Genomic DNA, 27,920 nt, shown 5'->3' with positions numbered 1-27,920 from the left:
GAAGGAAGGAAGGACGGAGGGAGGGAGGGAAGGAAGGAAACCTGTTTCAAAGGGCTCCAACAGACCAAATTTTAAATAATTTGAGCATCAACATAATAATGACAGTAATTGTTTATAACATCGAATTTTAAAAGAATCCATGAGTTCATCGTAATACGAGACAGCAGGGAAAAGAAAAGGTATTCTTTGCAAGAAATGGCAACTAACAAACGTAGAAATGTGCCTCCGTTTCCTCACCTGTTAAATGGAGATAACTGTACCTAACGCACAGGGTTGTCAGGCAGGGTATGAATTAATACGTGTTACAACACTGTGTTAGCCGTTATGATACTGCCGCCCGGAACACGGTCACCTAGCGTCTCACTACGCCTGTAGACGGTGGGGTGAAACGTCCGGCCTTCCTCAAAGGAACGTAGCCCCAGCCCGCGTTCCGCGGAGAACGGGCCGCGGTGACGCACTTCCGGCCTTTGTCACGTCTCCTTGTCCCGGCTGCTGCTGTCAGGGAGTCAGAGGCGCCGTGACCTGCGCTAGGTGGCGTCTCCTCTCGCAGGCGCCTCGCCGAGCCTCGGAGTCGGGCTGTAGCTGAGGGGCTTCGGAACGGCCGGTCTGTGCGCCGCGACCCGGACTGGGTATGGGGATTTGGCGGCAGGGGCTTCTTGGTCGGAGACGGGCCGGGCAGCTGAGGGCAGAGGGGGTTTCTCCGGAGCCTAGACGGGCCTTGTTCACCAAGTCAGCGTCGTTGCTCCTCCCTTTCCTCCACCCCATTTCTGTTGCCGAGTCCTGCAGCCTTTCAGCCCTGGTACCTGGTGGCACTCTGAACTCTCAGATTCGGATATGAAGAAATGTGTGTGTTTTCCGATGTCTTACTCTGTACTGTGGACTTAATTTTAAAGAATGAACAGAGATAGTTTTAAAAGATGCCACAGCCTTTCTTAGTCTTGCTGCTATCGATTTTTTTCTATGTGCCAGCCCAGCCCTGTTCTAAGCACTTCCCAAATATTACCTGTTTCTCATAACTCTGTAAGACAGGCAGTGTTACTATGTAGACTATGCCCCACCTCCCTGTCCTGCCTCTTTTTAAAATTAACCTACAAGAATCAAATGAAGTCAAGTAACTTGCCCAAAGTCATAAAGCTAGTAAGGGCTGTAGGAAGGATTCAAATCCAGGCACTGTGGCTCCAGAGTCCATTTTCTTAAAACCTTTGCTATGCTCCCTCCACTCTGTTTCTGTGTTAGCTTTATAGCCATAACCTGGGAGATTAACTTGGCTCATTTGAATCCCGTCTTTCTTTTGGACCTCAGTAGTCCTGGGTTTCTAGTTAGGATTTACTTGGAGAGGAGAATATATCTGAAGACACATATATCATTCAGTGTGTCTGCAAACATAATAAAACGGCCATTTTATTGATTTGTGTGCTTGTTTTTGCCCACTCATCTTGTTCTGTGGGCAATAGAAAAGATTACAGTCTTGGCCCTAAGGGAAGGTAGCAACTATCAATTAAGCCACCATTGTACCAAAATTGTACATTATCTCATTAAAAGATTAATTTGCATGTTTCTATGCGAGGCCAGGCTTTGTGCAAAAAAACACTTTCTGTGCATTATCTCATTTAATATTCTCAAGTTGGCAAGGTAGTTGTTGCCCTCATTTCATATATGAGCTTGAGGCTTAGAAAAATCAAGTAACTTGCCCAAGATCACTGTGTTAGAATTTACAACTGGTGGGCCGTGGTGGCTCATGCCTGTAACCCCAGCACTTTGGGAGGCCGAGGTGGGCGGATCACCTGAGGTCAGAAGTTCGAGACCAGCCTGACCTATATGGTGAAACTCCATCTCTACTAAAAACACAAAAAAGTAGCCAGGAGTGGTGGTGGCACCTGTAATCCCAACTACTCAGGAGGCTGAGGCAGGAGGATTGCTTGAAGCTGGGAGGCGGAGGTTACAGTGAGCCGAGATCCTGCCACTGCACTGCAGCCTGGGCAACAGAGCAAGACTCCATCTCAAAAGAAAAAAAAATTCATAACCATATCTGCCTGTGTTCTTTGCTACGTCATACTACCTTCTGCTTATCTAAGGTAAATAAAATATATGGGCTTATATCAACTCTGTGTATGTGTGCACATGTGTATACATGTGTATGTATGATTGCAAATTTATAGAAAATGAAAAGGACACATTCCAGCCTTTAAGACTGTTTATTTTAGGGTAGTAGAACTTGGTGAAGGAATTATATATTCTGCTCTACTTTTTGGATTAAGAAAATGGTTCTGAAGAGAAGTAACGGTACAAGATGAATTGTGACTGACGGTGAAAGGTATGACTCATACAGTACATGACACATGAGTGGGCAGGAGGAGGAGAGGTTTGAATAAGGACAGAAGGCAAGAGCAAGGTCATAGCACAGGGATGAGAAAAGCCTGATTAGAACAGTGAGAAAGCAAGCCTGACTGGTGCTGAGAGTTTTGCTTGTGGAATAGCGGAAAGCAACAGTGGAGCCAGACAACAGAAGCTAAAGGTCTGACTGGTTTTAAGCTGTGCTTGAGAGTTTGGGAATTCATCCAATTAGTGAGAAGCCAGAGATGGTGTCAGCAGAGGTGAGGGTTGTGGGGTGTATGGTGATAAAGGCACGTTTGTATTGTGTGCTGCTTAGTCTTCACCTACATGCATATCCTTGGTAAAGAGCATCCTTCCATGAGGATGATGGTAGATATGGGGGTGTTGAGCTCTAGGGGAAACCAACTTTAAAATGCAGATTATTGTGCTAATTATATACTTGGCATATACACTGAGGTTGTGATCCTGAATGGGAAATTAGGAACTCTATGTGACCGGGAGGGCAGGATTATAAAAAACTGGGGAAGCCTTTTGGAGACACTGGGTTCAAAGAAGAACTCAGATATGCTGGTACAAGGATCTGGGTATTAAGGCCACAAGATAAAAGCAAAATCAGTTGAAGGAAAGCAAAAATGAACCCAGGGTATCCAGAGAAAATAGGGAAATTTACATTTGGGAAACTGAATATTTGAAACACCACATCCCAGAAATGAATTTTTCTGGGCAGAACTCTAAGCTTCAGCCGCATTGTCTTTGAATAGAAAAGCTTTGACTTGGAAACCAAGTAGGCCTTGGCTTTGGACTGCCTTTAACAAGAATCCTTCTATCAGTTTATTGAGAAACTCCCCAAGCCTGATATCTGCACAGGTTATTCATCCTCAACGCTTAATTTTTCCATCCTTAGCCTACCATTAGCAAGAATCCTGTTAGGTCAGTTTAGCGAGAATCTTCCTCCCTTTGATATCTGTGCTTAGTAATTTTCCATCATCTAAGACCCCTCCACTCTGCCTATTGGCTGTAAATCCCCATTTGTCTCAGTTCAGAGTATTCAGAGTTGAGATCAGTCTCTCTCCCTAATTGCAATACTCTTAAATAAAATCTTTCTCAGCACTTTACCAAAGGCCAAAATAAATTTTCTTTAATATATATTTTCAAATACATTGTGATTTGGAGTAAAAAAAAAAAAAAAGTTCTTTTCTTTTCTTTCTTTACCCCTCCCCCTCCTGACCTCCACCTGGCATTGCTCTGACTGCAAGTTTTCTCTTGCTCTTTCAAGTTTTAGGTTACAAACTTTCTTTTCTTTGAATCTCTATGAAGTTCCTGGACAGGGATTCCATGCCCCTCTAAAATTTTCCCTATGAAACCATATTGACTGTCTACCTTTTCTTGATTTCTTGTAAAAGAAGAGCAAACTAGTTTCAATTCTTTCAGGCTCCTTTTGGCCTTTAAAATACAGCAGGGTCAGGAGTGGTGGCTCATGCCTGTAATCCCAACACTTTGGGATTTTACGTTTACTGACTAATGTGAGAGTACATATTCTGAATTTAGCTATTTGATATTTGTACCACAAAACTTTCTTACCCTATAACAAATTCAGCAGACCATGTTTCAAGCCGTGATCATCTCTTCCCTGGAAGATTGTCATAGCATTCCTCTCTGCTTCCACTTAACCCCAAGGTCACTGACACAGCAGCTAGAGTTACGCTTTTATATTAAATGTAAGTAAAATTTTGTTACCCCTTGGCTCAAAGTCCTCAGTGGTTTCCATTTCTCATAGAGTACAAGCTAGAGCCCTTACCACTGCCTTTCATGATGTTCCCAAGCTCCTTGCTTTATCTCCTGTCACTTTTCCTTTTACTTTCTTTGTATCAGCCATTGTTAAACTAGCAATTATTGAAAAATCGAGGCATGTTCCCACCTGCAAAAGTTTGCACTTGCAGTTCCCTGTGCGGGAACAGTCTTTCCCTAGATAGCCATGTGACTTGTTCCTCACTTCCCACAGAACTGTTCAACCGTTACCTTATCAAGGCCTTCCCTGACTCTATAAAATAGCAAGCTTTCTTTCCCCTTACTCTCTCCTTTCCCTTTATTTTCTTTACAGCATTTATCACTACTTCACAAATACTTAATTATTATCTGCCTCCTGGACCCCTTTTCCTCATCCTGGCCTCTTCTTTCCCCAACAGAGAGTTAGTGTTATAGCAGTGGAGACTGTAAATTCTGAAGTCATATTTGTTGGGTTTGAATTGCAGCTTCATTACTTCCTACCTGTAACTGACTTGGACTTTGGACTAGTAACTTAAACTTTTTGTATCTCAGTTTTCTCATCTGTGCTATGGTGGTAATAATAGCACCTTCTTCATGGTTGTTTTGAGGATTAAATGGGTCAGTATATATAAAGCATCCGTAACAATACCTGGCACGTTAAAAGCACTATAAATGTCTGCTATTATTAATATTGTTATTAGGATGTCAATTCCATGAGACTAGGGACTTTGTTATAATTGCAGCTGCATCCCTAGTGCCTAGAACAGTACTTGGAATATGGTAGGCTCTCAATAAATATTTGCTAAATGAATGAGTGGTATATGAAAAGTTATGACAGAAAAAGATAATATGGTAGTCACAGTGGTGGTGAGTCCACACCAAGAAAAGCAGGGGAAGACCTGGCATGGTGGCTCATGCCTGTAATACCAGCACTTTGGGAGGCCAAGGCAGACAGATCACAAGGTCAGGAGTTTGAGACCAGCCTGGCCAACATGGGGAAACCCCGTCTCTATTGAAAAAAAAAAAATAGCTGGGCTTTGTGGCGAGTCCCTGTAATCCCAGCTACTCGGGAGGCTGAGGCAAATCATTTGAACCCAGGAGGCGGAGGTTGCAGTGAGCTGAGATTGCATCATTGCACTCCAGCCTGGGCGACAGGGTGAGACTCCATCTCAGAAAGAGAGAAAGAGAGAAAGAGAGGAAGGGAGGGAAAGAAAAGGAAAAAAGGAAGGAAGGAGGGAAGGAGGGAAGGAAGGAAGGGGGGAAGGGGAATAAAATTGGAGGAAAACATGAATTTAAGGATTCTGCTTTAGAGAAAAAAATTCTCTGTACAATTTCTGGGGTAGTGATTATAGAAGGCAACCAAACCAAAGATCTCAGAACTTTATGAAGAGGATTACATGTGCAGGTTATCCAGAAGGATGCTTTCCCATGCCAGTAGCTTTTTGCTCTTTGATAAATAGAACTAATAATCACAATATGAATCTAACTTTTCTTCTAGTTGTAATATGATCAGTGTTCACTTGTAATTTAAATACCTGACATGGTTTGACTGTGTCCCCAGCCAAATCTCATCTTGAATTATAGTTCCCAATTCCCATAATCCCCATGTGTTGTGGGAGGGACCTGGTGGGAGGTAATTGAATTATGGGGCAGGTACCTTCATGCTGTTCTCGTGATAGTGAGTGAGTTCTCATGACAGCTGATGGTTTTATAAGGGGCTTTTCCCTCTTTCCTCGGCACTTCTCCCTGCTGCTGCCATGAGAAGAAGGACATGTTTGCTTCCCCTTCCGCCATGATTGTAAGTTTCCTGAGGCCTCCCCAGCCCTGCTGAACAGTGAGTCAATTAAACCTTTTTCCTTTATAAATTACCCACTCTTGGGTATGTCTTTTTTAGCAGCATGAGAGCAGACTAATAAAATACCCTATCCTTAGTTATTTAATTTCACAATCCATGTCAATACCTAAGAACAGTGTAGGGTTGCTAGGCACAGTGGCTCATGCCTGTAATCCCAGCACTTTGGGAGGCCAAGGCGGGTGGATCATCTGAGGTCAGGAGTTTGAGACCAGCCTGGCCAGCGTGGTGAAACCTCATCTTTACTAAAAATACAAAAATTAGCCTGTCGTGGTAGTGGTCACCTCTAATCCCAGCTACTCAGGAGGCTGAGGCAGGAGAATCGCTTGAACCCAGGAGGCGGAGGTTGCAGTGAGCCAAGATCGTGCCACTGCACTCCAGCCTGGGTGACAGAGTAAGACTCTGTCTCAAAACAAACAACAAAAAAGAACCCAAACAACCAGAATAGTGTAGGGTTATTTTTGCAATGGATTACAATACTTTTCTTATAATTAAAAATATGTTATTCTACAGGTTATTTTTCATTTGTGGGTCATAAAATCAATGCACCACATAGATTTTATGACCCACAAAATCTGTTCCCAAGCTTTTTTATCTTTTAATGAAATAGGTTTAAAAATAATTTGTATGTCATGATATAGAGCAAGCATACATATTGTTTTGTGAAATTATTATTTCAGTTATTTGTATATCTCATAAATGCACATACACTCATATGCATGTGCATGTATGTTCTGGGTTATAATATAAAATATTTCTTAATAAGGGTCCTGGTCAAAAAAGTTTGAAAGTCTCTGCTTCAAATGGTGCTTAGAAATCATTGGGTCACATGATTGTTTTTCTTTCAGAAAATTGCCTTCATTAAGTACTATCCCAGTTAAGATTGCTCATAAGTTTTTTTTTTTTGTTTTTTCTTTTGAGACAGAGTCTCACTCTGTCGCCCAGGCTGGAGTATAGTGGCACGATCTTGGCTCACCACAACCTCTGCCTCCTGGGTTCAAGCGACTCTCCAGCCTCAGCCTCCCGAGTAGCTGGGATTACAGGCACGTACCACCACGCCCAGCTAATTTTTGTATTTTTTAGTAGAGACAGGGTGTCATCACGTTGGCCAGGCTGGTCTCGAACTCCTGACCTCAGGAGTCATAGACATTTGTCTTTTTATTAGCAGTAATTTTATTTTACATAAAATTGCCCACTCTCTACCTTCAAGTAGCTTCAAAGAGAAAAAATTTCCAAGAAATTAAAGGGCAAGAAAAAGCTCAAATTCTACTCCTGTTTTAAACTACTAGAATCAGTATTTCATTCATTTTAATATCTCTGAGCCTAGACCACTACAGTCAACTACTTTGATTCTTTTGCCTTAGTGCTTAAACCACTAAGATATTCATTTAATCTTACAATAACATAAGAAAAATAACAACAGTGTTACCACTTTAGTGTTTACTAAGCACCCAGCTTCTTTGTGCTCATTATCCTCGTTTTATCTTTGTATCAACCTGGAAAGATATGCAGTATTGGTTTTAGGATTCCTATTTTATAGAATGAAGAGACCAAGGCTCAAAACATGAAGCCCAAGACTTTGGAGGGAATACCAGCAGGATGATTTCTCAGCCCAAGACCTTCCACATGTTAAACCTAGATCTCTCTCCTCCATCCCTCCCATGATTGGAGGGACTCTGCCTCTCCTCTCTAAGTGCATTGCTTAACATTCTTACTTTTTATCTTCTTTACTTTCCCTCCATCCTCCATTTATTTCCCTTTTCTCCTTGATTCTTGGTGTCATCTGTGACCCAAAGTGCTTGTCTACCTTCATACAGCTAAAATTTTCCCTGAATTTAGTATCTTGCCATTTAAGTTGAAACCCAATAAACTCCAGCTGACTTGAGCTGTTTCATTCAGGATGATTGAAACAGTATCTTCGTTTAGTAAACTGTAGGAGTTTTTGTTTCTTCCATTTCTGTTTTTCTTCTTATATTATCTGGATTTGTATGTCCAAAGTATCTATTATTAATCATATTTCGATGTTCCTTCTTCATGAGAAAAAGTGGCTGATTTTAGTATAAATACTCCAGTCCCTCCTTGTCCTGAGGTTTTCTGCATTTTTATATTTTTTTCTTTGCAAATTATTGTCTAGATCTCGGGGTTTCCAGAAGAAAAGATCAAGGGAGAATTACCAAGAATAGATTCATTTTCTGAATAGTTAAACCTTTGATGTCCATAACCTTGACCCTTCAGACTGCAGAGATGCCAGAAGGACTTCTGGCAGTGAAGGTAAAGGAGGAAGAGGAGGATCATTCCTGTGGGCCAGAATCAGGCCTGTCAAGAAATAACCCTCATACCAGAGAGATCTTTCGTCGACGCTTCAGGCAGTTCTGCTATCAGGAGACCCCTGGGCCCCGGGAGGCTCTTCGAAGACTCCAGGAGCTCTGCCATCAGTGGCTGAGACCAGAGATGCACACGAAGGAGCAGATCCTGGAGCTGCTGGTGCTGGAGCAGTTCCTGACTATCCTGCCTGAGGAACTCCAGGCCTGGGTGAGAGAGCACCGCCCTCTGAGTGGAGAGGAGGCAGTGACTGTGCTGGAGGATTTGGAGAGAGAGCTGGATGAACCAGGAGAGCAGGTGAGAAGACAGGAGAACAGGTGTTTGTATCTATAAGAACAAGTATGGGATTTCAGTGTAACAAGAAGAGGATTTTTTATGCCAGACTTGATCTTCTGTAGGCTTTTAATCTCTCTGCTTCTGTTTTTTCTTTGCCAGCTTCTTGGTCCTTCTTTTCTATCCAGTGGCCCTGAGAAGGCCTCCTTGCAGTGTTCTCTCTGATATTTGGTTCCCAACTGTCCTTGATTTCCACCAGGTCCTGACCCATGCTTATGACGAGGAAGAGTTTGTAAAGGAGAAGGCAACTCCAAGATCAGCTCAGGAGTCGTCAAATGGCCAATTCCAAGCCTTGGAAGAGCAACACCAGTATAATTTGCGAGAGGTGTGCCCAGTTCAGGAGATTGGTGAGGATTAGAATTTCCTCAGAGAGACTACCTCATTCTCTGAATATTTATCAATTCAACACATTTATTTAGTGTCTGCTGTATGCCAGGCACTAAGCCAGGTACCGGGGGTACCATGATAAACAAGGCAGATGTGGTCCCTGCTCCCATGAAGTTTACAGTCTAGTAGGAGAGGCAGACAATTAAGTAAGCAGTTATAATACAGTGCATCTTTTCCCTGAGGTCTGGGTTTAATAGTTTTAAAGTGAAAAAATAAACAGAAAAAGTGGCTACTTGTCCCCTTCCACCCATTCTCCTGGCCACTTTTTTTCTTTTGTCTTTAGAAAGATAACATGTTATACATGTTATCTTTCATACTTCATGTTATCTTTCATGTTATCGTTATTTTAGATGGCAAGGCTGGGACTTGGAATGTGGAGTTAGCCCCAGAGAAGGAGATTTCTCAGGAAGTGAAATCTCTTGTACAAGTTCCTGGAAAACTGAATGCTAATATTACTCAGATGCCTGAGTATGGAGATATCTGTGACCATGAGGGCAGACTGGAAAAGCAAAGGGTGAGCTCTTCAGTGGAGAGACCCTATATCTGTAGTGAATGTGGAAAAAGCTTCACCCAGAATTCCATTCTTATTGAGCACCAGAGAACACACACAGGTGAGAAGCCTTATGAATGTGCCGAGTGTGGGCGGGCCTTCAGCCAGCGGTCAGGCCTATTCCAGCACCAGAGACTCCACACTGGGGAGAAGCGCTACCAGTGCAGTGTTTGTGGCAAAGCCTTCAGCCAGAACGCCGGGCTTTTCCATCACCTCAGAATTCACACTGGGGAGAAACCTTACCAGTGTAATCAATGCAGTAAGAGTTTTAGTCGACGTTCAGTCCTCATTAAGCATCAGAGAATTCACACTGGAGAGAGACCTTATGAATGTGAAGAATGTGGCAAGAACTTCATTTACCATTGCAACCTAATCCAGCATCGGAAAGTCCACCCTGTGGCTGAATCAAGCTAACTCCTTGAAACAGGTAGGGAAAAATTTCCTGACATCTGACCACTAGCCAAGATGGCAAGGGTACTGTTTCTTTCTTTGGCCCGGCTGTGTCCTCTAGCATAGAAAGTCAAGGGAAAGCCAGTAAAAATTCCCTTATTTTTATGCAGAGAGAAGCATAATATCTTAAATACATCTGTTGAGTTCTCCGGTCAGTGACATCCTCAGCTTTGCGATACTGAATACTGTCTCTTGTGTTGACTTCATTATATATGCTGTAAACCTAGTTTCATTCACATCTGTGCAAGAAGTTTTCTAAGTGTATTTCAGGAAAACTTCTTCATCCTAGTTTATTAAAAATTTTTTTTAAAGTTTTAAAATAATTATATGTAGCCTGAGTATAAAATAATCTCAAAGGCAGTTCACTGAGTATTTAAAAATTAACTTAAAAATAATTATAATAAAATTCATAATATAGGTTACCTAACTACTTTCCATTCACGTAAGATATGATAATTTTTGCTTTTCAACCTACAAAAAGGGCAGATGAATCTTCCCGTATAAATGTAGATTTATAGTAAGTTAGATTGCTGTAGATTTTTTAGTAAGTTAGCCTTTAGTCAGGAACTAAGAAATTGAAGCAACCATATGTTATTAGCAGCTCAGTAGCTGTTCATAACAAATATTGCTCATGATTTTAAATTTACACAGAGGCTAAGAAACTTAGCTAAAAATCTGGTATCTCACCTGAGACTTTTGATTGGAAAATATAGGCCTCTTTCTGTTTTTTCCATAACATATAATGAGCATTTTTTGTTTTTGCCTTTTTCTACTTTATTCAATATTTTGTATGGAAAATTTGAAACATCAGGGAAGAGAAGAGTATGATCACTCTTTCATGTTGATTGTTTTTTATAACCTCCACATTTCTCAGCATTTACTATTGATTACCACCAAGGTCATACATAAAAAAATTTCTTTCTCTTAACATTGACTTAGTAACTCTTTACAAAGCTTTATACAAGGTCCAGGAGACAAAGAAATGGAAAACCTATGTTGAAAACAATTGAGTTTGGAATACACCCAAATACCCAGTATACAACAGGTAACTTAAGAATAACAGAATCACTCTAAGGGACCCTAGAGATCACTTCTGCATGCCTTTATTTGACCGATAAAAAGAAGTTCTGGGAAGTGACTAAGATCATAGAGCCAGTTAAAAGCAGAGCTGGAACCTAGTTCCTTGAGTAACACTCTTTCTACTAAGCCACTGGGAGCATTATATCACCAAATTAAAATTACAAGTATATGAAATTTATTGGATTTATAAGTCACTGAAGTTGCTCAACAACCCCATTTGTATATTTCAATAAATGTACAACTCTTCTATTTAATTTACAGTGGAGTCCAGGAAAGACTGTCATCACTTATTCCTCATTGGAAGCATTTTATTTATTTTTGTAATTATTATTTTTAACTTTTAAAATTTAATTTACTTAGGAAGACTTTTTAAAAAAAGATAATTCATTCTTCACCTGATTCAAAAATCAAAATAATACAAAAAGGTCTACTTTTTCCCTTTATAGGTAGCCATTTTATTAGTTTCTTATGTATCTTTCAGTGTTTCTTTCCATAAATGTAAGGAAATAGGAATGTATAATCTTATTTCCTCCATTACTCAAAAAGCATATTATTTATACTCTTCTGATACCTTGCTATTTTCATGAAAGAATATAATTTTTAGAGATGTCCACATCGTAACACAGAACTTCTTTATTTTTTTAATAAGTTAATAGGATTTTATTTGTTCATTCTCCATAGTTTATTTGACAAACTCCTATAGATGAAAAAAAATCACTATTTAAGAATGTACATATTCTATTTCATTCTTCTCCCCAGTTTAGTCCATGTTAAGTTTCTTCTGTTCAAAAGCTAACAGCTTTTATATGAGCTAGGAAACAAGGTGTGGGCAACCAGAATTGCTCATAATTCTTCTACAAAGAAATGGAGAAGTGATGGGTGGTATTTTTCAGCTTAGTGTATTTGATTCTATCACATATTCTTAACACTTGACATTTCAAACTGTTTTTGTCAGTACTTGAGGCTAATTGTGGGTATTATAAAAAAAAATTTTTTTTTTGAGATGGAGTCTCACTCTGACGCCAGGCTGGAGTGCAGTGATGCAATCTCAGCTCACTGCAACCTCCACCTCCCGGTTCAAGTGATCCTTCTGCCTCAGCCTCCCGACTACAGGCACATGCCACCACGCTCAGCTGATTTCTTTTTTTTTTTTAGGATGGTCTTGATCTCTTGACCTCATGATCTGCCCGCTTTGGCATCCCAAAGTGCTGGGATTACAGGCGTGAGCCACAGTGGCCGGCCTATAAAAAAATCTTATATTTCCTCAAGAGTATTTTTTTATTTTCTTGAGGTTAATTTATTTCCAAGAGAAATAGCTACTGATTTTTGAGTGAAGAAAAATAAAGTAGACTTAAGTTTCAAGTAAGATCAACTTCTTAAGTAAATACGTATTCCATAAAGTCACATAATACATATTCTATATTATTCCGAGTTTATAAATATCTTAAATGCCTCTCCATATGTTGAAGCAGCATGTTTGGCTAGTTCCATTACATCAGGTCTTAAAAGATTTAAAATATGAACAGATGAGGTTTTTGAAGGATGTATTTCTTTTTTCTTTTTTTTTTTTTTATAAAGACGGGGTTTTACCATGTTGGTCAGGCTGGTCTTGAACTCCCGACCTCAGGTGATCTGCCCGCCTTGGCCTCCAAAGTGCTTGGATTACAGGCGTGAGCCACCACGCCCGGCCTGAAGGACGTGTTTCTAATGGAATGAATTTTCATACCTGCACCTGAATGTTGGATGTTTGATTTGTTTTGTCCTTGTTTTCTCAAAGCTTCTCAAAATATCTTGTTTTTCTCAACAACAGGAAAATCCTAAGAAGCAAAAGGTGTTATATATGCTGTACAGACAGATATACCACCTAGAATGCAATGATGCTTAACATGATTAAAATGACTTGACAGTTAGCAAACTAACTTCCCTTGTTTTCTGATAGTAATTGTGTAGATTCTCTTATGGTAATCTTTTATCTAGTGTGCACATTCCTCATTAATTGAGAAATAATATTTGACTTAACTGATAGACAATGGCACATAGACATTGGCTGCTTCTGCGATTATTCCAGTTCTTCTTGGACAGAAGTTCTTAGTTGTCTCCCTTTCACATTTCTAAATTTCTCTCACTTCTCTCTCCCCTTTTTACTACCCTGGCTCCTTTATTCAACCCATTAAGACTCTAGCATAGACCTCTTTTCAGATGTTTCCTGGACCAGTATCTACCACTTTCTGTTCCCTTGAAAAGTCTCGTCTGAAAGAGCAGTCACCATTCTATGGCTGAGCAAGATGTAGGAAATATTGATTCAAATCCATTTAAATAAACTTACTGGTTTTTGAGGACATTCTGACCCCCCTTTGAGTACTGTTCAGGACAGTGATGCTGCATCAAGAACTAACTGAGAATCTTGCAACCGCATTAGCCTAGAGCTGTAAATAGAGCTCTGAAAACTCTCGCTATAATTTTGATTTATTGGTCAAGATTCCAGTAATATCAAGTATCTGTTCATATTTTGCATTTGGAAATGACTACTATTTTCTGTATCTGATGATATTTTTTCTCTAAAAAATATATTAAAGTTTATATAGTGGAAAGTTGTTTTAAATTTTCTAAAAAGATAAAAATTACCTCTGAGGAGATTTTAAAAGGAAAATGTATCTAAAATTAAAGCTATTATAAAATGTGAAATCTTTTCTGTGGAATAATTTTGAGATACAAAATATATACCAATATACTTGTTTCATTGGTTAAATGTTGAACTAGTAATTGAGAAAAAATGTTTTTTTTTTTTTTTTTTTTTTTTTTTTGGAGAGGGAGATGGGGAGTAGAGGAATATCTTTTGGTCAGAGGGGACAGGTTGAGGCAAGACCCATCAAAGATATGCTCAAGAATTGAGAGTTTTTGAGTTTGGCTGGATCAACAGAGAGTGGGAGATGGTAGATAGGAGCCATATTGAGAAGGCCTTGTACTTTCAGAATGAGTTTAGTGTTTGTTTGGTAAGAAAATAATAGCTTTAAAAAGAGATTTTAAGAGCTTAGCAAATATCATACCTAAATGAGAAAAGTGAAGTCCAAAGTGCTTAAGCACTTGTAGTAATCTGTCTTTTATCACCTTAAAAAATTTGAAAAGGAAACCAATTATGAACAGAGATCACTGTGAATTATATATGGTTTCATAGACACTTACACTTGGAACCCTGAGACTCACTGTAGGCATCTGCAAACAACAGCAGCAACGAAGTGGGATGGAACGAAAAAAGAACAAAATATGAGGACATAAAAAGGAATCAGAAGGTAAAGTTAGATGCTAAAACTCTAGATTGGGCAAAAAATGGTGACCAAAGGAAAAATAAAAAGATAGACGTAGGGACAGATTGTTGCCAAGAAACGTGCTTCGTCTTCATTATTAGAAATCTCTCTTATTTATCTGGTCTAAGTTTTTAGATGCTGTTGTTTAAGCAGTGAAAATAATCTCACTGCCCTTTTATCACACACATTTTATTATTTCCTATAAAATGGATAGGGAGAAAAGCATAGTCTATAAACCTCTGTGATTTTTAGGTCTCTTTGAACCTATCCCTGGTTTTCTATGCCAACTGCCAATGGGCAGTGTTGAAGACACTATTTCTTGATGATACCTGCACTAGAGTCACCTGGGTTGTTTGTTTGAACTGCAGTTTTCTGAGCCCCACCCCAGACCTACTGAGTCAGTTTCTGAGACAGAGCCTGAGAATCTGCATTGACCTACTGAATCAGTTTCTGAAACAGAGCCTGAGAATCTTTTCACTGAAAATGAAAAGAAGTGCTGTTAATAATTACACCAAGACAACAGGCATAAACCAGGATGTGTGGTAATTTTTACAGTAGACAATATTTTTTCAACCAAGGAGATAGAAGAGACAGAGAATCAGAAAGATTACAATGTTCTGTCGTGAAAACTAACGCAGAACATATATGAAAAAGGCTGTTGGAGACTTAGGTGTAGCCACCTAGCCCAAGATAACCCCCAGTAATAGATCTATTGGATTAGGCAAGAAGGGATGGGATAATATGTCTGCAGAAACAAAACACAGGGCCCCTCACCCAACCCCCCTGTTAAGACAAACCCATTCTTAACATAGCTAGTTACCGAAGATCAACCTATTGAGTGAATGGTTTACCAGACAAGAAGGATGATGTCCTAGAAGCACAGGAGCGTTTCAGTGGTATAGGGACCAATAGAGTAGTATTCAACCTTATGCTGTGGAAGAAAGTGAGAAGATAGAGGACTGAATCAGAAGCTTGCAGTGTTAGGGCAAACAGTGAGCCATTTTAAGCAAGTAGTTGGGTGAAGGGGAAGGGGGAAGATATTATACCAAGTAGTTGCATAATTTATCACATCCTTTGTTGGCTGTGGAGAGGAGCCCTTTTGCCACTGACTGGTACCAAAGACAGCTGACCCTGCCTTAAGTGTGTCAGTAGATCTTCAGCAGCTATTCAAGAACTGCCTCAAGATCATTCCTCAATTGTGATTGTGTTCAGCACAACTGCAGGTGTGAGGGTGGCAGTGGCCTCCCCTTACCACCCCTGACTTCTGCTAACTCATTGTAGAGGGGTATGTAGTGAGGGATAGTTACTTGGGGGGACCTGATTTATTTAAACAGGTTTAAAACAATGGAGAGCAAGCCAACATCTTCTCCTCTTGTCTCCACTTTCCTCAGGTGAGTGTTGATTACTGCATTTGACCCTTGGTGGGGCAGAGTGAAGGTAACTGGACAATTGGTGTGGTACAGATAATACCTGACCCAGGGTTGGTTGGTTGGGTTTTTTTTGCTTGGAAAGCCCTTTATCTTCTGAGAGACATGACCTCATGTGGGAGGAGCTGTGGGAGGAGCTCTGAGTGTGCCTGTGCCTAGACTCCTACATCCCCATCAGCCAACCCAGGAGCTTGGTTGGGCTCTAAGGTGCTCGCTGGGGCAGAATTAAGGAATCTCCCTGAGGACAGAGGGAAAGACCCTGATGCCTGAGACCTCGGAGAACCAGGATCCTAGGGAACCGAGGGTGCGTCAGGATCCAGTGACAGTAGTTAAGTGTCTTCAGCCGAGGAGAGAGAGGAGTCAGCCCAGACTGAGTGGCTGCTGAACACCCCAGTCGGCCTGAGCCTTTTTGAGGCGGCTTCTGAGCTCACAAAGGTCAGCCAGGTCATGTGCACAAATAAACCACTGAGACTGATGGGTCCTCCAAGATTCCTAGAGAGGCGGCAGAAGAGCCGGCCCAAGTGCATTAGAATATGGACGTTTTTCCAGTGTCCTGTGCGTTGCGGACCAACTATTTCCTTTCCCCTAGAGAAGTGTTCAGTTTTTAGTGTCCCCGGACTCTGTAGGCGCTGTCTTGGTCTCCTATACCCATGCAAGACCTCTATACTTTCTCAGAGATCCAAGGATCACGGTACTTGGAGGTGGTGCTGTTGCCCCATTTTCCCGGGCTTGCTCGAGTTCCCCTCTTTTATGTAGATCTCTCAGGATCTGGATTTTGTGTTCTATGTCGGCTCCACCAGACATTTCAGAGACGCAGAGAACTCAACAAAGCGCGGTACAGAGCTGGGTCTGTATGGATCACCTCCCTCTCAGATGGGGGCACAGACTTACCAGCGGGGAAGCCTCACTGGAATCCAAAGGCTGACGGGTCCTTATGGCCAAAAGTTGGTTTCCTTGTATGTTTCCTGAATCCTGCGGCTGTTTTACCTGAATGGTTTTACAGAGTTTTCACAAAAATCCCCTATACAAATTGTCATGATACTGTATATCTGTAAAGGCTTAGTACTTAAAAGAAAAATACTTTGCATGATCCTCCCAATTCTGCAAAACAAAGGGAAGTGGTATGTGAATTTCTCTGGGTGAGAAACATTGAGAAGTTAGCACATTCAAGCAAGCATTCATTGAGTGCTGCACACCGGGCCAGGCTTTATGTCGCAAAAATGGGACTATGCCAGATAAAAGGCATTTTTTACTGTATAGTGTAATGAGAAAGACATGTTGCCTTGAAGAAAATAAACTTTGTACATAGGGACTTTGGAGGTGGGATATTAAAGATAGCTTCCCTGAGTAGGCAATAGCAGAGCTGTCTCTGTGGACTGTCTGAAGTTGAATAGCAAAGAGGAAATGGACCTTGAGGGATATTAGAAAACCATTTCAGGAAACTGCAAATAAATGAAGGTGGGTGCATTCCAGCCTGGGCAACAACAGTGGCAGAGGTGGGGTAAAGAGAGTAGAGAGTAACTGAAATATGCTGAGGAATTTAAAGTTTATAGGGCAGTGTGCTTTTCCATAAATATCACAGTACATAAATAAAATCTGTATGCACACTGGTAAGCAGAAGAGACTAGGCTAAGGACATCAGCCTTCCTGGCCACCCTGGTAACTGAAGAGATTAGTATGCTGGTACTCCTATAAGCCATCTGGAGCACCCAGTAAACTGTGGCAATGCACAGTAGTTGGGCAATTAAATGCTCTGTCTGGATTTAAGCAGAGGAGTAATGTAGTCTTACTAGCTTTCTAGAAATACTCTAAAAGTGGTGTGGTGAATAAACTGGAAGGGTGCAAAACTGAAAGCAAGAGAGACAAGAGACTTTTAGTTGTTAGAGAAACAACCAAAATTATAAGTTGGTGAAAGTAAGTCACTGGCAACAGAAATGAAGAGGGCACCAGATGGAACTGTATTAAAGATTACAGATTTAACTAGACCTGATAACTAATTAGATTGATGAAAATGAGAAAGAAAATGTACTGAGAGCACTTCCTGTCACATACTAAGTACTACATCAGATTATTTCAAATAAATGTAGCCAGGGCTAAATGATGAGGTAAATGTGGCACTACTTTATAAGAGATGGCTAATATTGGATGAAAAATTGGTCACAAGGGGAAAATGATGAATTTTGGTGGTGAGTTGAAGATGCTTATAAGACGTACAAGTGAAAGGGTCTAATGCACCACTGGACTATAAAGGTCTGGAGCTCCAAAGAAAGATTGGGATGAGAGAATCAGACTTGGGAGTTTTCAGGTGAAAGCTAATGTCATAGAATGGTTGAGAATGCCCATAATGAATGTGGGATGAGAATAAGGCTGGATTTCAATTTAGGATACTAGACATTTTTGACAGGCAGAGTAAGAGCCATGAAGTAGACTAAAGAAGTCATTGGAAACATATTTAACAGGTACTTATATAATACAGTCAATACAGTCACATACCACATAGCAATGTTACAGTCAATAGCAGACCACATGTCCAACAGTAGTTCCATAAGATAATAATACCATATTTTTACTGTACATTTTCTGTGTTTAGATATTCAAATACCTGGCTTTGTGTTACAGCTGCCTACAATATTCAATACAGAAACATGCTGTACAGGTTTTTAGCCTAGGAGCAATAGATAATACCCTATAGCATAGGTGTATAGTAGGCTCTACCAGTCTAGGTTTATGGAAGTACACTCTATGATATTCTCACAATGACAAAATCACCAAAAGATACATTTCTCAGAAGACAATCATGTGATTAAGCAATGCATGACTGTTCATCCTGAGTGCCAAGCATTAGGCTAAACACTACAAAAACCAACTTATGGAAAAGCAACCAGAAGAGTGTAGTGTTTCTTAGAAGATCGGGAGTAGTTAGCAGTGTCAGGTGTTGCAGGGGCATCTGATTAGCTGGATGTGGTGGTACATGCCTGTAATCCTGGCGACTTGGGAGGCTGAGTTAGGAGAATTGCTTGGACCTGGGAAGTAGAGGTTTCAGTGAGCCAAGATTGTCCCATTGCATTCCAACCTGGGCAATGAGAGCAAAACTGTCTCAATACAAACTTTTGAAATCATCTAGCACAGTTCTTGGCACAGAGAAGTTATACAGGCATATGTTATTTTACTTTGCTTTATTTTATTTGCACTTTGCTTTACTGTACTTCGCAGATACTGTGTTTTCTACAAATTGAAAGTTCGTAGCAACCCTGCATCAAGGAAGTCTGTCAACACCATTTTTCCAACAGCACGTGCTCACTTCATGTTTCTGTGTCACATTTTGGAAATTGAGTATTTCAAAATTTAAAATTATTTTATCTATTATGGTGACCTGTGATCAGTGACCTTTGATATAATTTGTGATTGTTAGGGGGCACCACTAACCACACCCATATAAGATGCCTAATTTAACTGATAAATGTGGGGTGTGTTCTGACCCTTCCACCAACCAACCCATTCCCCGATTTCTCTCTCCTCAGGACTCCCTATGGCCTGAGACACAACAATGTTGGAATGAAACCAGTTAATAACCTTACAGTGGCCTCTCAGTGTTCAAGTGAAAGGAAGAGTCTCACATCTCTCTAAGTTGAAAGTTAGAAATGATTAAGCTTAGTGAGGAAGACATGTTGAAAGCTGAGACAGACTGAAAGCTAGGCCTCTTTCACCAAACAGTCAGTTGTGAATGCAAAGGAAAAGTTCTTGAAGGAAGTTAAAGCTACTCCAGTGAACACACAAGTGAAAAGAAGGTAAAACAGCTTTATGGCTGATATGGAGAAAGTCTGAGTGATCTGGAAAGAAGATCAAACCAGCCACAAAATGCCTTTAACCCAAAGCCTAATCCAGAGCAGGACCCTAACTCTCTTCAGTTCTATGAAGGCTGAGAGAGATGAGGAAGCTGCAGAAGAAGAGTCAGAAGCTAGCAGAGGTTGGTTCATGAGGTTTAAGGAAAGAAGCTGTCTCCAAAACATAACAGTACAAACTAAAGCAGCAAATATTGATGTAGACACTGCAGCAAGTTATTCAGAAAACCTAGCTAAGATAATGGATGAAGGTGGCTATACTAAACAGATTTTTAATGTAGATGAATTTATATTGGAATAAGATACCATCTTGGACTTCCATAACTAGAAAGAAGTCAGTACCTGGCTTCAAAGGACAGACTGACTTTCTTGATAGAAGCTAATGGAGCTGGTGACTTGAAGTTGAAGCCAATGCTCATTTACTAACCTGAAAATCCTAGCGACCTTAAGAATCATGCTGGCTGGGTATGGTGGCTCATGCCTGAAATCCTAGCACTTTGGGAAGCCAAGTCAGGAGGATTGCTGAGCCCAGGAGTTTGAGACCAGCCTGGGCAACATGGAAAAAACCTGTCTCTACAAAAAAATACAAAAATTAGCTGGATGTGGTAGTACACACCTGTGGTCCCAGCTATTAGGGAGGCTAAGGTGAGCGGACTGCTTGAGCCAGGGAGGCAGAGGTTGTAGTGACCCAAGATTTCACTATTGCACTCCAGCCTGGGTGACAGAGAAAGACCCTGTGTCAGACAAATAAACAAAAAAAAAAATCATGCTAAATCCACTTTTCCTGTGCTCTAAAAATGGAAAAACAAAGCCTGGATGATAGCACATTTATTTACAGCATGGTTTACTCAATATTTTAAGCCCACTGTTGAGACCTACTGCTCGGGGGGCACGGGGTAGGGGGCTTGGAGATTCCTTTCAAAATATTACTGCTCATTGACAATGCACCAGTCACTGAAGGTTATTATTGTTTTCATGCCTACTAACACAGCTAACCATTCCACAGCCCACAGATCAAGGAGTAATTTCAACTTTCAGGTCTTATTATTTAAGAAATACATTTTGTAAGTGTATAGCTGCTAAAGATAGTGATTCCTCTGATGGATCTGGGGAAAGTAAATTGAAAACCTCCTGGAGAGGATTCACATTCTAGATACAATCAAGAACATTTGTGACTCATGGGAAGAGAACAAAATATCAACATGAACAGGTTCAAGACTTCAGTGGAGGAAATAACTGCAGATGGAGCAGAAACAGCAAGAGAACTACAATTAGAAGTGTAGCCTGAAGATGTGACAGAATTGCTTCATGCTTATGATAAAATTTGAATGGATAAGAAGTTGCTTCTTATGGATAAGCAAAGAAAGTGGTTTCTTGAGATGAAATCTACTCCTGATGAAGATGCTCTGAAATTGTTGAAATAACAGCAAAGAATTTAGGATGGCACATAAACTTAATTGATAAAGCAGTGGCAGAGTTTGAGAGGATTTACTCCAATTTTGAGAGTTCTGTGGGTAAAATGCTATTAAACAGCAATGCATACCACAGAGAAATAGTTCATGAATGGAAGAATCAATTGATGCAGCAAACTTCAGTGTTGTCATATTTTAAGAAATTGCCACAGCCAACCCAGCCTTCAGCAGTTATCACCCTGATCAGCCATCAGTCAGCAGCCATCAAGGCAAGACCCTGCAGCCTCAAAAAGATTATGACTCACTGAAGAGTCCCGCCTTGTTTTGCAATAAAAATCTCTTAATTAAGGTATGTGCATTTTTTAGACATGCCACTCCACACTTAATAGACTGTCATATAGCATAAACATAACATTTACATGCACTGGAAAGCCAAAAAAATTGTGAGACTCGCTTTATTGCAGTATTAGCTTTTTTGCAGTGTTCTAGAACCAAATTTGCAATATCTCCAATGTATGCCTGTAAATATTAATTGACCCATCTTTGACATGCAGTACAAGCAGGCCAAGCTATGTGCATTGCTTTTTGCACCTATTTTCTTAATCATCTGAATATTTCACTGCATTTTATAGTTCTAAAAGTGAATAGTGTCTTATTCTTTATTCCTGAAGTAACTAAAATGTCTCTTAGTTAATTTTATGTCACTTTTTGCTTATTTCACAGACATTTTTTTTTAACTTTCCAATTATTGCCTTGATCACAGCCATTCACTCTTGAGTAAATTTGTTCCAGTTTGGAGTTGATCTTCTTTAACAATGATGCATTATGCCTTAGCATCAGCCTGAAGTATACCTACTGCTACAGTGAGCCAGTCTTCTGAGCTGTTTCACCCAGGAATGTATTCAGACCAATTGCAGAAGAACCAGAGAAGTGTCAAATAGTTAAAGAATCCAGCCCATACAGAAAAGAAGCTTCTGGTCAGGAGTTCTTCAGACAGGGTACTATGGGTATTTACTTGGGCCTTAAGCGTCCAGCTTCAGGCTCTTCACCATCAATGATGGAGAACAGCAATACACAGTAAGTAACACATCTTGGAATTACTGATACTGGAGTAGTTCCTGACCATCCTGCCCAAGAAATCCAGGTCTGAGTATAGGAGCATCTCAGAGTATAGGGAAGAGGCTGTCTGTACTGAAGAATTTAGAGAGAAAGCTGAATGATCCAGGAGGAAAGGTAAAATAAAGAAGAAATGTCTATCAGATAGCAGGTATTATCTCAAGAGAGATAAGAGAGTTGAGATCACTTTTCTAGTGTAGTTACAGGAAAATGGCTAACATGTTATTGGCCAGAATTATTTATTTTTGTTCTACTTTGGTTTTTTAAGTTGTTGGCCCTGTGTATTTTCCCCTCTTTGTCCCTTTGTCCTTGCCCTTGCAGGGATAACCGCTTTCAGCTCTCCCATTGTGTGTTCCACAGTAATACTGGGATTTTAAGCTCTAATTTTCAGTAAATGTCACCCTCATTTAACTATATCTAATTGTCCCCAGTTCCCCACCCTCCTACAGGAGACAAGAAGTGCCCCCAACGGCAAATAGTGTATCTGGCAGCCGCATAGGAATCACCTGGCATATGGCTCCAGCCAGTAAAGGGTCAACTCAGCTCTAAATCTTGGGAGTTGTACATTGTTAAGGAGAACGCTGAGGAGGAGATAGCAAAGAAGAAGTTAGGAAATGTTGCTGTCTTTTTGCATTTTTCCAAATGAACCTCGTCACTAAAATCTCTGCCTATCTTTTATTTGATCTCTAATGCCTATTCCACTTTTAACTTGTTCCTCTAAGCATATCACTTTAACCTTTTCATTCTTCATTTCTTTGCCTTAAAATTGTTTTTTAAAAAAATCCTGCTGCTTTCTTCTTATTTTGCATGGTTCAGTTTCTCCCTTCTAATACTGCCAACTTCCTTGATGCAGACCTCTTATCCCAAATACAGGAGAATGTTTTTCTATATTGAAGTCAATAGAAAACTATTAAAAGGCTACATGCAATAAATAAAGTTTTAAATGTACGTTTTTAAATGAGTGGAGGAAACATAAAACTTTAGTAGGTGCATGCTTACTAGGAAAGCACGCATACATGCTAAAATGTCATTACACTATACATATTGTTTACCACTTGTTTTTTAATACTACATTATGGATATATTTCCAAGTTACATATAATACATATATGTAGCTGACACACATTTCACTGCAAGAGTATTGAATTATTTTGTAACTGGACTTAGAATGTTTTACGTTGCTTCCTTTTTCTTTTTTTTTTAAATACTGCCAACTAAAAGCCATAAACTCTTTCCTTTTTCTTTTTCTCTTCACTGTGTATTATGAAACAATATAAGCATATATAAAAGTAGAATTGTACTATTTTTGATAAATCCCCACGAACCTGTCACCCAGCTTCAACATTATCAGATTAGGGCCGATCTTGTTTCGCTTATAACTCTACTCATATCCCATGCTTTTGTTATAATATATTATATATGATTATATATATCATATTACATAAAAGAATATGATATCTGAGATAGGCTTCAACGTTATTATAAGTTATTTCACTTATAACTCTACTCATATCCCATGCTTTTGTTATATATATTATATACGATTATATATATCATATTACATATAAGAATATGATATCTGAGACAGGCTTCAAAAATAATTTTTATATATAATTTTGAAGCCGATCTCAGATATCATATTCTTTCAAATGTAAATATTTCAATATTTGCTGTAAAAGATATAAAATTTAAAAATATAAACAATACTATTTCATACCTAAACAATTAACAGTAATTCCTTAACATCAATTTTCCAGTTTTCTCAAAGATGTCATAAACTTTTGTTGTTCATCTCGTTTTTTAACTTATTTGAATCAAGATCCAAGGAAGAAAACATACTGTGATGGGTTGATATGCTCATAAGTTTCTTTTAATATGTGGGTACCCTCTCCTGTTTTCTCTTCCAACTCACTTGTTAAAGAAAATCAAGTTGTTTGTCCTATATAGTTGCACACAGCACACATTTTGCTGTCTGCATCATGTGCTGTAGTCTAAGATGTTCTGTTGTCCTATTTTTTGTAAATTGTAGTAATGTACAAGCTTGATCAAAACCAAGTTTTAAGGTTTTTTTGGCCAGATAAATTTAATGATTTTGGCAAGATGGTGTGTTATATTTGAAGCCTATATTTTCTGTTTGTCTCTTTTTCTGTGGTGTTAGCAGCTATTGATCCTCAATACCTAGAGTCAGTAATCCACTGGGGTCCCAAAATGGTGACATTCTAATTGTATCCTTCTTTCTTCATTTAATAGAGCTGGAATAGTTATATAAAGAGACACTTCCCCTGATTTTCTGTTTAGTAATCCAATGGTTTGTATAGGAAAGGCAAGATAATTGCTTAAGTCACTCTCCACTACCTTGCTTTTTAGATTAGTTTTCAAAACAATAAATTAGTTTGTAATCATCCTTTAAAACAGTGGCCAATTGTTAGTATCTTTAGGAACTCGTGGATTAAAGCACATTTGATGTTTTTCAATCCATAATACTATCCTTACTGAAGCTCATTTGTCTCCTCTTTAAGCAGTCAAAACCTTTTCAGTTTGACATCTGAATCTTTATGACATGAACCTAGTCATCTTTGATAGTTTTCTTGCTGACCTGTATGATAAGATGTACCAGGTCCATCTTACAGTTTTCCTTACATAGTCCTAGAATTAATACTTTTTCCAAGGACCTGATTCTGCTTAATGGGAAATAGTATTTCAAAACCAAAAAATAGGGCATTAGGAGTGCTTATGGCTTAGTCATTGGTACTAGGCCTTTTCGGTACTCAGAGTTAGGAAAAAATTTAGCAGGAAGTGTATATCAAGAGTTCACATTGATAGTTCTAATTCACGTTTAGTACTTTGGGGTCTGACTCTCTTACCTTCATCTGTATCTCCTTTTGGAGGATCCTCAAAGACACCAGGAATGATAGAATATCAAATAATTACTAATTTGCTTTGTCTCACAATATACACACAATAGCCTTGGAATAAAAAAGTCAGTATTACCCACAAATATGATTACTGTAAATAGCTTAATAATGGCGGTGGTGGTGGTGGTGTGTGTGTGTGTATACATGTTTTCTATTGTTTTTGTCCTTAAGATATATCTAACTGGGGCCATATATAAAAAAAATTACTGCTTTAAGGACATTTGAAATAATTACTCTTTTATATGGTTATGCCACCCAGTGGATATATATGTAAGTTCAGTTTGTTGAATTGTTTTCAATGTTCAGAGAGGGATTTTTAAAAATTATTTAAAATGTAAATTCATTAAGTCTATAAGGTATTTTTGAGGTTCTATTCTTGTTTTCTTCTTCCTACTGCCTCCCTTTCCCATCAGTAACTTTTCTGTGCTCATTTTATGGGTTATCTTTATTTGTTGTTTTAATACAAGCATATGTATATATACACACAAATACACACACAACCCTTTTTATATGATAGCACATAATAATTTCAGTCATAAACTCAATACATATCTGTTTTATGGGAAACGTTTTACTCTTTTATCATTCTGGCATATAGTTCTAAAAAGTGTTTATTTCATGAGCAAGTAATTGAGTAAAGTATATGTAAATGAGTGAACTATGCTAACATTTTCAGTATCATCTTTCAGATGATTTGATCAAAATGGAGAATGAGAATGTTCTTCCCAAGCAGAAGAAATGAAGAAATAGCACACCAACAGGAAAACACTCAGATTTGATGGCAGTATTCCTGAGAACTTTGTGTAGATGTCCAAATGTATGAGGAAAGACTAGGAAAATATCCAGAAAATACCACAGTGGTGAATGTGGAATGACTTTTGCTACCATGCTGGGCTAATTTTTCAAAAAATTTTTTGTGGAGACAGGGGTCTCACTGTGTTGCCTAGGCGTGTCTCATACTCCTGCCTCAAAGGATCCACGGATTTTGGCCTCCCAAGTACTGGGATACAGGCATGAGCCACCTTACCCAGCTGGTTTCCATTGCCTTTCATATATTGTTTTACTTCCTTTTCCTAAAATAGTCCTTATTTTGGTGAAATTACTACTTTAAAAAATTTGCTTTATCACAATGTATACTGCTGGTATGGTCTGAATGTCTGTATCTCCCCAAAATTCATATATGGAAACCTAATCAGTCATCACTGTGATGCCCTCACAGTGGGGGCCTTGGGAGATGCCCTCATAAATGAAATTAGTGCCCTCAAAAAAAAAAGGCCACAGAGAACTGCCATACCCTTCCACTGTGTGAGGACATAGCAAGAAGGCACCATCATTGAGCCTCACCAGATACCAAGTCTGCTGGTGCCTTAATCTTGGACTTCTCCTTCTCCAGAACTGTGAGAGATAAATGTTTGTTGTTTATACATCACCCAGTTTATGGTGTTTTTTTTAATAGTAGATTGAACAGATTAAGACACAACACTTTTTTCTTTCTTCCTTTTTCTAAGAGACAGGGTCTTACTCTGTTGCCCAGGCTGGAGTGCAGTGGTGCAACCATAGCTAATAGCCTCGAACTCCTGGGCTCAAGGCTCAAGGGATCCTCCCACCTCAGCCTCCTGAGTAGCTAAAACTACACGCATGTGCCAACATGCCCAGATAATTTTTAAATTTTTTGTAGATACAAGATCTCACTATATTGCCCAGGCTGGTCTTGAACTCCTGGCCTCAAACAATCCTCCCTCGGCCTCCCAAAGTACTTAGATACAGGCATGAGCCACCCACGCCCAGCCACATGTATACTTTGCTTCATTCCTTCTTTCCTTCCCCCTTTCTTTCCTTTCTTTCTTTCTTCCTCTTTCTTCCCTTTTCAACTGAACCATCTAAAAGCAAGTTGTATGAAATCCCATTTATAATAACCACAAAAAAAAATACCTAGGAATATATCTAACCAAGCTTGAAAGACTGCTACAAAAAAATCTACAAAACACTGCTGAAAGAAATCATAGATGACACAAACAAATGGAAAAACATTTCCTGCTCATGGATTGAAATAATCAATATCACTAAAATGACTGTACTAGCCAAAGCAATCTATAGATTCAACACTATTCCTGTTAAATTACCAATGTCATTTTTCACACAATTAGAAAAAAACTATTCTAAAATTCATATGGAAGAAAAAAATAATCAAAATGGCCAAAGCAATCCTAAGCAAAAAGAACAAATCTGGGGCCATCACATTACTTGACTTCAAACTATACTGTAAGACTAAAATAACCAACACAGCATGGTGCTGACATAAAAGCAAACACAGAGACTAGCAGATCAAAATAGAGAACCCAGAAATAAGGTCACATACCTACAGTCATCTGATCTTTGACAAAGAACAAAAATAAGCAACAGGTGCTTATTTATAAATGGTGCTGAGATAGTTGGCTAGCCATATGCAGAAGAATGAAACTGGATCCCTACATTTCATCACATATAAAAATTAATTAAAGATGGATTAGAAGATAGCCGAATAGGAACAGCTCTGGATTGCAGTTCCCAGCAAAAATGCAGAGGGTGAGCAATCACCACATTTCCAAACAAACTTTTACTGACCACAGACCAGGAGATTCCTGGGCAGAAAAGTGCCACGAGTCTCCAGCATGGCTGTTTCAGCCAGCACAGCAGGTCTCTGCACAAAAACTCACACAAATCCAGGCGCCATTTCAACTGGCAACTGGAATGCCTGGGAGACAGAGTCGCTCGTTCAACTGAAAAAAGGGGGGCTGAAACAGGGCCCAGGTGATCTGGCTTGGCTGGTCCCACCCCCACAAAGACCA

General features: G+C 39.4%; 1 protein-coding gene across 7 annotated transcripts; it reads left to right on the top strand.

Annotated features, from left to right (window-relative positions):
- Positions 1-527: 527 nt before the first annotated feature.
- Positions 528-26,521, top strand: ZSCAN23 (zinc finger and SCAN domain containing 23). Of its 7 annotated transcripts, none has more exons than XR_010337595.1 (6): positions 642-5,935; positions 8,088-8,572; positions 8,808-8,955; positions 9,346-9,972; positions 19,329-21,410; positions 21,896-26,521. XR_010337595.1 is itself a non-coding variant. In XM_012465816.3 (5 exons), exons 2-4 carry the CDS (start codon positions 8,165-8,167, stop codon positions 9,957-9,959), a joined length of 1,170 nt encoding a protein of 389 aa, XP_012321239.2. In that variant the 5' UTR covers positions 528-629; positions 8,088-8,164; the 3' UTR covers positions 9,960-9,972; positions 19,329-26,521. The 7 variants fall into 7 exon arrangements, 4 of the variants coding, with proteins under 4 accessions (XP_012321239.2, XP_064219191.1, XP_012321235.2 ...); XR_010337593.1 differs by having other exon boundaries at positions 21,785-26,521; XR_010337594.1 differs by having other exon boundaries at positions 19,329-22,138; positions 25,782-26,521.
- Positions 26,522-27,920: the final 1,399 nt, after the last annotated feature.

This window comes from Aotus nancymaae, unplaced genomic scaffold (assembly GCF_030222135.1).
Source record: "Aotus nancymaae isolate 86718 unplaced genomic scaffold, 86718_ANA_hifiasm-v0.15.2.pri h1tg000051l, whole genome shotgun sequence".
NCBI classification, from domain to species: domain Eukaryota; kingdom Metazoa; phylum Chordata; class Mammalia; order Primates; family Aotidae; genus Aotus; species Aotus nancymaae.
This window is presented reverse-complemented; position numbering and strand designations above follow the sequence as displayed.

Bases quoted from the DNA above. Each gene is read 5' to 3' on its own strand.
- ZSCAN23 (XM_012465816.3), top strand. From the start codon at position 8,165: ATGTCCATAACCTTGACCCTTCAGACTGCAGAGATGCCAGAAGGACTT. The intron at 8,573-8,807 runs GTGAGAAGACAG...GATTTCCACCAG, and splicing joins TGGATGAACCAGGAGAGCAG to GTCCTGACCCATGCTTATGA. The intron at 8,956-9,345 runs GTGAGGATTAGA...TCGTTATTTTAG, and splicing joins GTGCCCAGTTCAGGAGATTG to ATGGCAAGGCTGGGACTTGG.